Source organism: Mustela lutreola, chromosome X (assembly GCF_030435805.1).
Source record: "Mustela lutreola isolate mMusLut2 chromosome X, mMusLut2.pri, whole genome shotgun sequence".
Lineage (NCBI taxonomy): Eukaryota > Metazoa > Chordata > Mammalia > Carnivora > Mustelidae > Mustela > Mustela lutreola.
The window spans coordinates 80,735,724-80,748,060 of record NC_081308.1 but is presented as its reverse complement, the minus strand read 5'-3'; the positions used below and the strand labels follow the sequence as shown (position 1 = coordinate 80,748,060).

The 12,337-nt window shown below is 34.9% G+C and overlaps 1 protein-coding gene across 9 annotated transcripts in view; it reads right to left on the bottom strand.

The window, feature by feature from the left end:
* The window catches only part of DIAPH2 (diaphanous related formin 2), a 1,001,991-nt gene that overhangs the window by 673,454 nt on the left and 316,200 nt on the right, over window positions 1-12,337 (bottom strand). For all 9 annotated transcript variants that reach the window (XM_059156886.1, XM_059156884.1, XM_059156888.1 and 6 more), the window contains 3 exons: window positions 10,301-10,405; window positions 6,385-6,714; window positions 4,314-4,428 (listed from right to left, as the gene is read on the bottom strand). In XM_059156886.1, coding sequence (XP_059012869.1) covers window positions 4,314-4,428; window positions 6,385-6,714; window positions 10,301-10,405 — 550 coding nt within the window. The remainder of the gene's footprint in view (window positions 1-4,313; window positions 4,429-6,384; window positions 6,715-10,300; window positions 10,406-12,337) is intronic.

The window sequence follows — 12,337 nt, the reverse complement described above, 5'->3', positions numbered from 1 at the left end:
TATGAAATCTGCCTTACCAGTTTCACCTCCAAGTCCCAACTCAATAGGCTGTGGTTTCAACAGCTACACCTGACCCAGTATGTACCTCATCCCACCTCATCCCATACTTTTCTAATGGTGTCTTCTGCCTAGAATGTCTTTTTCCTTCTTTCCCTATAAAATTCTACTTAAATTTCAAGGCCCAGCTCAAATTATATCGCCTATGGGATTTTCCCTTTCCCTACTCCAATATTAATTGTATTTCCACCCTGCATTCCTGTGCAAAAATATCTATGTTATCATCTAATATAACTTGACTAAATGTAATGTACCTCTTCCTCTCTCCCTCATTAGATGGTAAGTTTCCTGGTGCAGGAGGAACAAGACCTTCATTTCTCTCCCTCCCACTGAGTACCTTTCATGTAATCAGTACTCTACAAATATAAATTAAATTACATGAGATACATTCTCTCCTAAATTAGAAATAATCTGGTTTATTAACATAAAATTAAAAATCACTTAAGTAATTCAAATAGAAAGTATAATTTGATGGTAATTTCACATATTAAGTATTTACACATTTAAATATTATAGTAATCAGAGGTATTTTAAAACGTCTCTTGGGGTGTCTGATTGGCTCAGTCACAGGTTATGCACCAGCTCCTGATTGCAGCTCAGGTCATGATCTCAGGGTCCTGAGACTGAGCCACATGGCTAGCTCCAACTCATCAGTGGGGGTCTGCTTGAGAATTCTTTCCCTCTCTCTCCCTCTTTCTCTCTCTATCCCTCTTCTCCTCCCCCACCACTCTTGTGATCTCCCTCTCTCTTAAATAAATAAATTAAAAAAAAAAAAACTTCTTTCTATTCATCAATCTGAAGCACTTTGAACTCTTAAGTGAAACATTTTCTTAACACAGAATAACAATGTTTTCAGTGCATTTAGGAAAAATAAGACATGAGCTCTCCAAACCCTTGCAACAGGAGAGAATTCTCAAAAGATTTTGGGACACTAGGTCTAAGAGCTTTGGAAATAAGTCTTAGAAACAATGAGTGTGTTCCTCCCTCCAGAATGCAACTGAGTGAGTGGCAAGCAACAGCAAAATGGGAAAGAAAGTGGTTCCTGGAGATAGGAAAGCTAGGAAAATGTGTTTGGAGTTCACTGGAGCCAGAGCCTCCTAATTTCTTACTGATCCTGCCATCTATTGGCCAAATTATGATACTGCAAGTGACAAGGAACTTCAGCTGTTATAGTAAGTTCAATCAATAGTTACTAAGTGTCATTAAAATAAATGTCTGGAATATGCTATGATGCCTAATTATTCCTTTAAATGTCCTTTTGAAAAACAAATATTGGGGTGCCCAGGTTGCTCAGTGGGTTAGGGCCTCTGCCTTCGGCTCAGGTCATGATCTCAGGGTCCTGCAATCAAGCCCCGCAACGGGGCTCTGCTCAGTAAGGAGCCTGCTTCCCTTCCTCTCTCTCTCTCTGCCTACTCATGATCTCTGTCAAATGAATAAATAAAATCTTAAAAAAAGAAAGAAAAAGAAATCTTAGTAAAAGTAATATTACTGAAAGGTGTTCCTGACCTGCTTTGTACTCAAATACTCAAAATTAGGAAAGTAATAGTACTAGTATCACACATAAAATTCAGAGAATCTGAGCTAAGAACTGGAATGCAGTGTTCTTAGCAGTGAGTAGATGAGAGCCTTTATATAACTTTTATTAAGTTTTAGCACCTGTAATAAGAATTGCTTCTATTGTAACTGACTGGCTCTACCAAGTGCTGGAAATTCTCTTGCTGAATTAATAGCTGTATTGTCAACAACTGAAGCAAAACACACACACACACAGCATCATGCTAAATGAAAGGGAAAGGGGAATTAATATTTGTTAAGTGCCTACTATACTAAAAACTGTGCTGGGTGCGTTGAATATATAACCTTATTTAATTCTCACAACACTAATAGATAAACATTAGTCTACTCATTTTATGGATGAGAAAATTCAGTCTTAGAGGTTACAAGCATTATAGCTGGAATGAAAGTGTGACTCCATTTCTTAAAGCTTTTTCCACCATATCACACTACCTTTATAAACTCTCTAATGGATTTTATACTTACCTCTACGTCTCAAAGGTCATTTTCTTCAGTTGTAAAATAGAGTCCAGACTAATCATTTCTATGGTTCAGACTAACTCTAAAATTTCACAAAATCTATGATTCTTGTGGGACTCAATACAAATACATGGATAAGTAAAAGAGCAACTGCTCAATATAAAATGTTCAAAGAACTGGAGGGAGACGGCCACAGAAAAGTAAATAAAAATTGCCTTTGAATATAATAAAAGCTGTTCACCTTCACTCTGAATGTAAGAAATTAAAATTATAACATGGATGATTTACCATTTTCACCTCTGAGATGGACAAAGATTGCAGGGAAACAGATACTCATATATATTTTAAGTGCCACTATAGATACAAATTCTTTGGAAGGCAATTTGGTAATATATATCAAAATTATAAATGTATACAGCATTTAATCCAGGAATTTCACTTCTAGACTTTGTCCTACAAATAGAGCTTATGTGCTCAAAGGTATATGCAGATACGCATTCACCACAGCATTGCTTGAAATACCAAAAGAGGCTGGAATTAATCTAAATACCCATTCACTGGGGACTGGTTCAATAAATTAGGATAAGTCCATACCACCAAATTCTATGCAGTTTGCCAAAAGAACGTAGTAGATGAACACAAGGTATTATGGATAACATCCAAGTACATAAAGTAAAAACAGCAAGAAGTAAAAAACAAAAATGATAAATATACATATTCATCTAGAAGCATGGACTATTTCTAGGAGACAAAGTGAGAAATTAGTAACAGAGGTTTTCTCTGGGGAAGAAGCTGTAAATCTGGGATTGAAGGGGTAAGCTTATTATGCTCCCTTTTATTTTTTTTTTTCTGTATATATACTGTGATATAGGCATTTTTACCTTTTTTAATTTAAAAAAGTGTTTATAACAAATAGTCTCTGGAGTCACTAAAGAACCCTTTTAATGTGAAGGTTACTTATAAGAAAAAAAAAGAACTAATGCCAAGAATTTTCAAAATGTCAGATTTCTTCTAATTACCTCTATTTCGGTGTGTGTGTGTGTGTGTGTGTGTGTGTGTGTGTGAACTTCAATCTACAAGCAACAACAAATACAGCACAAGCACCTCCAATGTGCAAGATATGACAGAACGTCTGAAAAGGAGTATTATTCACCTCTCTCAGTCTTTCTCTCTCTCTCTCTCAATCTTCCAAAATTCAGATTCTCACATTCTAGAGCATGCTGTGACAAATCATACAAATGAATGGTAAAGCTCCCAATTCCAAGGGTTGGGCATATGGAATATATTAATTTCTTAGTTGTGGAGACTCATCCATACTGAAAATATCATATGCTTATTTGAACTATCAATTCTGCAGTATTTGTAAAATAGTACTTAAAATACCAAAAATTCACAAATCCTAATAACTATGAGATTGAGAAGTTACCTATATAGTATCAAAATTATGTGTAAAATTCACAAGAGGTTAAGTATCTAATCATAAACAAAGCACTCTATTTTCAAATCAGTAAAATATACTTATTAGCTACCAGATTTTGATTTTATTCCAGAAAATTTGTTTGTAGGGAAAAACTATAGAATTTCCTAGAAAAGCAAACTGATAAGTAGTATAAATGTAAGAGGAAAGACTATGTACTATTGGCCAAATCTCATTCCAATTTCATGAAAATTTCTAGGCTATTAGTATTCTGTTACATTGTTTTCCCTTACATAGTAAATTGACAAATTTATTTCCTCTACTTCTCAGTAAAAATAATAACTATAATAGAGGAGTATACTTCACATATTAAGCAATAAAAATAAACCAACATTTTCAGATGAATAGTAATACTTAATGAAAAACAAGACTAAAAGGAGTGGTGCCTGAGTGGCTCAGTTGCTTAAGCTTCTGAATTCAGCTCAAGTCATGATCTCAGATCCTGGGATTGAGCCCCATATCAGGATTACTGCTGAGAGGGCAGTCTGCTTCTCCCTTTCCTTCTCCCTCTGTTCCTCCCCCACTTGTGCGTGTTGCAAACTCTCTCTCTCAAATAAATAAAATCTTAAAAATAAAGAAAATGAGCTATCCTCCTTTAGTTGCTGGGTAAAATCATCAGTTCATGTTTGACTCTTTCCAGGGTGGACAAATTATACATGTGTATATATATTACTTAAAAATTTTAGCAAAGCACTAGACTCAATATATCAGAATAAGTATTTATATTTTTAAAAATAAGATGTACCTTTCATCTGGGTAGCAAAATTCAGTGCCAATTTTGCAAAGAGATCTGGATTTTCAAATTTGTCCTCCTTAACTTTTAACCAGAAACAGTTCTCAGATAGTTCTTTCGGTTCAATCTGAAACAAAAATAACAAAGATAAGTTTCCAAATTATTACTTCATATTTAATTCTTCAAAGAATTCAATTTCACCAAGTTCAAATGATAGTTGCTTTATTTACCTACTAACTAAATCAATTTTAGGATCTATCAAAATAAGATTAAAGTAAATATTCACTGGGGACGTCCCAGAATTCTATCAGTGTACAGGAAAGATATACAAAAGCAATTAGCCATATAGCAAATTACATTTAAGAAAGCCTTCTATTGGAAGGAATCTTAAAAATAGTTGAGTAAATGCCTCCCCCAACACATATACATTTTTTTCTGCTCTTGGATTTTTAAAAGTGAGGAAACTAAAATTCAGAAAAGTGAATTAATTCTCCATGTTTACTGACCTGGGTGAAGATAATAATCATAAAAAATCCAGCTAACATCTTATATACCTCCTATAATGTGTCAAGTGATTTGCATATATTACTTAATCTAATCATTATAATAATCCCTTGAAATATGACCTATTATTATCTCCACATTAAAGATGAGGAAACTGTGCCCCAGAAAGTTTAAGTGGCTGTCCAAACTAGCAAAGGGCAAAGATGGGAATTAAACCCAGGCAGTGTTGCTCCAGAGAACTGTGCTCTAACTACTACAGGGAAACCGAAGATTAGAACTGTGTATTTTGCAGTACACTATGATGCTTTGTGTTATATTAGTACCATTTCACTGTATGTTTAAATACTAAATGAATGTATCATTAAACATTTATACAGAGACAACTGGACCAACAGCATCTGGATCATATAGTTTGGTGGAATGTACGTAATAAACAATAACCACATTCTAAAAATGTTAGTATCTCATTTACTCTTATGAGCAAAGCATGAGTATATATTCTTAACTAAAAACTGGTTTAACCATGATTCTGGTTAAACCAACTTACTATGTAGACACTGTCACATTTCATTCTAAGTATGTTCTTGGAGGAGTCATTTCCCCAAACTGTGGTCTGGAAAATTGTATTATTTTTCCTTTTCCCTTGATTTCAGGTCAGGCTGTGATCTCAGGGTCATGAGATCAAGCCTCATATCAGGCTCAGGCATGGAGCCTACTTAAAGTTCTCTCTCCCTTCCCCTCTGCCTCTACTCTCCTCACATTCTTTCTCTCTATCTCTCTCAAAAAAAAAAAAAAAAAATAAATAAATAAATAAATAAAGGAAAGAAAAGAAAAAAGAAAGCAAAATAACATTCAATAGAAAAAATCGCTTTGTATATTACATAAAGAATAATTAGGTTATATCACTACAGAATATTGCCACCTATTCCACACTATCTAAATATTTAAAACTACAACAAGAAAAGGGTGCCTGGGTGGTTCAGTTGGTTAAGTGTCTGACTTCAGCACAGGTCATGATATCAGGGTCCTGGGATTGAGGCCCACATCATGCTCTAAGCTCAGTGAGGAGTCTGCTTGTCCCTCACCCTTTGTCCCTTTCACTGCTCATGCTCTCTCTCTGATAAATAAAAATCTTTAAAAAAAAAAAAACTAGGACAAATTTTTTTTCTAAAACAAAAGTAGCTATTAAAAAAAGGCTCAATAATTAAGATTATATTTAAGAATGTTATAGTACTTAACAACACTACAAGAACCAAAATCATGTTTCATTTAGTGATATATTTTATATGCTATTCTCTAGCACTATTTTCACTTTGGTTTTCCTTTTGACTTCTACATTAATTTCGAATTATCTATGGAGTTTCCAATTCGCAAGGTACTAGACTGAAAGATAAATGTAAGATGGTGAACTCACAAAGGAAAGCATGAGTCAGCAGTCATCTTCTCAAGCATTATGCAATACTTATATGCAGCAATAGTTATTCACATATTAATGATCAACTATGACTGGAAAAGCCAAAATAATCTAGTGATAAAAATAACGGGTCAAATAATCTAGTCTAGTCATAGCCATAATCACCTTTGACCAATTGATTCTCTTCATAGGCACCTCAGGTTTATATAATTTCTTCTGCTTCATCCCATAAGGCAGATCAAGAGGTACTTCTGGGAACGGAAGAATTCCTCCTCCAAGGGGAAATGGTGGAGGAGGTCCCCCAAACAAAGGTGGTGGTGGTGGTATGCCAATCATTCCAGGTAAAGGAGGTGGAGGAGGAGGGAGAGCTCCTCCAGGTAGAGGTGGTGCTGGTGGAGGTGGTGGTGGTGGTGGTGGTGGGGATGACCCACCACCAGGCAAGAGAGGTGGTGGAGGAGGGCCTGGAATTCCTGATGAACCTGAGAGTCCATATCCCTGAAACATATGTAATACAATGTTTAAATGTTTATAGTAAAATAGAACAACAAAGAAACTTATCAGTAGACATTTGGGGTTTTACATTACATACACTAGATTTAATTTAATAACATCAAAGGACTTAATAGTAACTGAAAGAGACACCCATAGATTTTTGATAAGCATTATAAACTCTGTATAATGACTACTTCTGCTAACACACTATAAAAGTTGGCATCCTTAAAGATTTTGTGAAACACTCCTCCAAAATAATAAAAAATTACCTTCCATTATAAATATATGCAAAGAAGTACTGAAGTGACTTGAACCTATTAGACTAGCTGGTTTGAATATGAAATAATTAATACAATCATAGATCTGACTCCCTTGGAGCCCATTAGCTTCACACAGAGTCTATCTCATAGCACTACTACCATAGCAGTCTTCTAGCACCATTAATTAATACTGAGTAACATACATTTGTGTGGTAATATGGTTATCAATGTTTCTACATCTACAATTTCTTTTCATTGTTATTATAAACCTGAAATGTCAGTAGGGCATTTTTATTTAAACTTTATCTCACTGCTTATAGATGAGAAAAACATAACTACAAAAAGGTTAAATGACTAACCAAAGGTCGCAGAGTCTGAAATGAGGTTAGGATTTGAATGTGGTTCTTCTTACACCTAATGTACTATAGCACACTATTTCCTCATGGAGTCACTAGCAATGAAAAGAATTAATTCACACAGACTGGATTATGAAGACTTACTTCTTACTTACTTCTACCACCAGAAATTAACTTCAACCTCATTCTCTAATGATAATGGATAACAAATGAAGGACAGCTTCTCATTCCAGTCTACTTTTTACGTTAATCTGTACTTGTTTCTTTAAACCATTACTGGTCACAATGGTTCAATTCTAATATAAATGAACATGAAAGTGAACTTGGTAATTATAAACATTCCTAAGAAAATCCTACCAATGAACAGATGTATTCATAATCAAGATATGACATTAGATGAAGTGAATGAAAAGTTTAAAATTATAAGATTTCTTGGCATAATGTTATTTTTATTTGGGGGGGAAAAAGTCTTATCTTTACTAATGTGAATTTCCAAGTTGGAGTACTTAATTATACTAACTAAACTTGGGAATAGCTTTACAAAATAAAGTTGAAGTATATTTTAAGAATAATCAAATTTAAGGACTGACCTATTTATAAGATTAAAAATTAACAATCATAGAATCATGGAATTGTTTCTCTTACTATTTAATATGAACTGTCCAAATATTTTATTCATATTTATGATGTTTATGTGTGTATACACATATATACAATTGAAATATTTTTACACTCAACAAATGATAATCTTCCCCTGGAATGCAATCCTGTCCTGAAATTAGTAAAAAATACAGTATTCAAAATTATTTTCATTTATTTTAATGCAGCAAAATTACAGGAAACATTTTTACAATCTGGATGGAGATCAAAGAAATTGTGGAGAAAATCAAAATAAGTTTTCTGAAAAGTTTTAGAAATTAGAAATGACAAGTTTTATGTATAAATGGATATGCTGAATACTTTGAAAGGTAAAATGTATATCTAATTTTTTATTAGAAAAGCAAAATTATAAATAAAATCTTTTAAAAAAATAAAAGAGAGCAAAATTATATTTGTTAACATCAAATTTTTACACTATTAGATCATATCTATGATACAAAATGTGTGGAGCCGTAAGAATGCTATCTCTTTTAACAGAGTTATTCAAGTTAAATGCATGTTTCACAAATTTAAAAGAATATCATATAAATGCCACCAGCTTTTAAAAATCAAATCATTATTAGTCATTCTCTTCCCCCTCATGAACAATTAGAAATGTAACAATTAAATTAGGCTATGACAGAGTATTGAGAATTGAATATAGCTAATGAATAATTTAGTATTTGGCACAATTTTGGGTATGCTAGAAAAGACTGTGTGACTCTGCATTTTTACAGATCAGTTAATTTAATAATAAATTATTATTATGCAACCACTCACGAAATAGTAAGGCCCTGTAGTAGAGTGACATTGAGAAATGTCACCACTTCTGGTTGGAGGGAGGCAAAAACAAAATGAGTTCTCAGAGATATGGAAAGGGAAGTCAGATTATACAAAAAAGGATAAAGATTTAATGAAAAATTATCAAATATTATAGATAAGTGAAACAGACTAAGGGAAGCAAAAGGCACTGTGCTGAATAATTTGGAGTTCATCAGTGACTTCTGAAGTCATTTCTCAGTAGACTGATTGATACAAATGTAGTCTATCAGTCAATATCCACTAAGCATGCAATATGTAAAGAGGTGTTAGGAAAACAAAACAACCAACAACCAACAACAACAACAACAACAAAAACACAGGCCCCAAATGGCATCAGTTAGGCTGATTCACGAACCAGAGATTAATACATAATCTAACTGCAGTTTGAAGAAATAGTCTTAACAGGTGAATCAAGAACTTTCAAATCAGGACACCATAAGTCAGCCACAGAAGTCCTCTCCACCAGGCCCTAAGGGAAAGTGGCAGGGACTAAATGATATTTTCCTTTCCCTAATAACTTGTTGCCCTACCCTCTTTCCACAAAAACCTTTCATTTTGTACAACCCCTTGGAGTTTCCCTTTGCTTACTAAATGGAATGATGCCAAATTCATAAATCATTTAATAAGGCCAACTAGACCATAAAAAATTATGTAGCTGAATTTTGTGTATTAATGAGCATTTTTTTCTTCCATTTTATTTTCTCAATCATTGTTTTCATCAATGGGCTTTAAAGGTTAAAATGCATGGTAAAAACTAAAAAGAAAATGCATATATAGAAAAAGAACATTTTTCTACCAAAACTGGTAATCTCCATTTCTTAATAACCATTTAATACATTAAAAGTGTGAGGGTGTTGGGGCGCCTGGGTGGCTCAGTGGGTTAAGCCGCTGCCTTCGGCTCAGGTCGTGATCTCAGGGTCCTGGGATCGAGTCCCGCATCGGGCTCTCTGCTCAGCAGGAAGCCCGCTTCCTCCTCCTCTCTCTCTCTGCCTGTCTCTCTGTCTACTTGTGATCTCTCTCTGTCAAATAAATAAATAAAATCTTTAAAAAAAAAAAAAAAAGTGTGAGGGTGTTTAAAAATAAAAATAAATAAAAAAGTGTTGAGAAGACTTAAAAGTGTTAAGACCCCATAACTAAGAACTTGAGTGTATATGAATGCTTTTGATCATAGGTGATGCAATGCAGTAAGAAATGCAAAATTTCTAGGTTTTTGAAATTATGCATCCAATTTTTCAAATTGTCAAAATACTTTTGTCTCAGAATAGTATTGATTGTGTAATGAAGTCCATTAAAACTATTTAGGGAAGTTTAAGCAGCTAACACCTTATTTTTATCCAAACAGTAAAATTACTTATTGTCCTGGAAAATTAAATCTGTGGAGTTAGTTCAACTAAAATGCAAAACTGCCAGAAAGTCTGGTTCTGGTCACATTTTTACCTCCATCTAACAAGATAATTTTCTACCATCAAACTCACTGAGATGTGACATAAAGTCTGTATCTTCATTCATTACCTGGGTTCGAAGTTGCTGGATTTCTGTTTCAAGCTCTTTAATTTTTTCTTCTCTTCTTTGAAGCTCAGCTTGAGCTTCCTGTCGAGCTGTAAATTCTTCATCAAACTGCAATGATCACCACCAAAAATGTACACTTAATAACATAGTTTTGAGAAAGTTTTAAACAACTTTATTCATTAAGTAAGTGGAGTGTCTTTTGCTTCACTGAATTCCCAGGTCATTCAGAAAATCAAAGCTCCAGATCTCTTTCATAAATAACACTTAAGCACACCTGTTGTGGTGGGTTACTGAGTATGGTGTTAGTAAAAAGGAAATATGGAAGCTACCCAAGGTTAAAAAACCCATTATCAGAAAGCAAAAAAGAAAGAAAGAAAAAAAATTATTTTTCTAAAGATTTACTCATTTATTTTAGAGAGAAGTGTTTAGAGAGGGGCAGAGAGAGAAAATCTTCATGCAGATTTTCCAGTGTGCACAGAGCCAGACATGGGACTCCATCTCACCACACGAGACCATGACCTGAGCAAAAACCAAGAGTGGTATGCTGAACCAAATGACTTACCCAGGCACTCCCCAAACAAAATTTGAAAAGGGTGGACTAAGAAGATTCTCTTCACATATAATGGGAATTTATATTTTTTTGTTATTGAAAAAAGGTTTCAGAAATATTTTCTTAAATGTTTCATCCCATACATTTAACTTTATCAAAATAGAAAATGAAACCTAAAAATTCACCATAAAGAAGTTCAACTCTGTAACTATATTTAACCTTGAAAAGGGAACATACTTTTTACAAGGCTCAAATGATTGTACAGTAATACAAATTATAATATTTCTATTATAATCTTAATTGTCTAGCGTCCCAAAAGTGGTATTTCACAAAATCTGACAGTAGAATGATGTATGTATAGCCTAAATACAATTCTCCTTCAGCTGCTTAACCAAAACACTTGCATAAAATACTAAAAGAGATAAAATGAAAGGTTAAATTATGATGTATTGGGGGTAGGGGCTAAGATGGCGGAGGAATGGGGGAAACCAATGTTTGCCTCATTCTTCAAATACAACTACCATGAATATCAAATCTTTTTGAAGTCAAGAAATCATTAAGAGGACTGAGAGACCAAACTGCACAACTACAGGTTGAGAAGAGCCACATCGTGGAAGGTAGAAGGTGCAGAGACGTGATTTAGGGTAGAAAAGAAGTGCGATGCTGTAGGGGGCAGGGAGCCTAGATAGTGGACAGAGGAAAGAGAGAGTAAGCAGTGCAGAGGGGCCTGCACACCAAAAACACTTCCCCCAAAACCATTCACTGAGAAAATAAGAGGGGCTGATTATCGTGAGTTATTACAATCAACAGAGATAAAATACTTAAGTTTTAAAAGTCTACACCATGGTCAGTGTAGAGTCTGGTGGATGCAGGGATACACCTGTGGAGGAGGCAGAGGCCTGGGAGCAGATGGCACAATCTGAGGATCCCCTGGGACGCATTAGAAGAGAAAGTTCCTCCTTCTTGGAGTGCATCTGCTAGAGGAGGCACTGCCCCTCCAGGGACAAAAGAGCCAGCAGGTCTCATTTTGCTGCCCAGTTTCTTAGCATAGGGACAGAGACACCTGCTGAGGGCAGCTAACATGGATACTGGCTTACTGCTGCACTTTACTCTAAACTACAAGCTCCTGCATGTTGGTGCAACTGCACTTATGGGAAAAACTGATGCCAGCCCAGCATGGCATGACACTCCCTCAGAGAATAAGCATGGGTCCAGGCTTAACAGATTCCAAAATTTAGGAGTTTTGAAACTCAGCTGATGTGCCGGAGATAAAACACAGGTGCACTGTGCTGCTGGGCAGGTAGATGGCTGGGACACATAAAGGGTGAATATAGGGATCTGAGAGAAGTCTGGGACACACAAGAAAATATATTTTGGTCCTCTGTGAGGGCTTCCCAGACATTGGCAAGCACGAACTCCCCACAACGGGAACAAGGGAGAGGACTGGTGCCATTTTTATCCACCCACCCATCAGCATGGACTGACTTCAG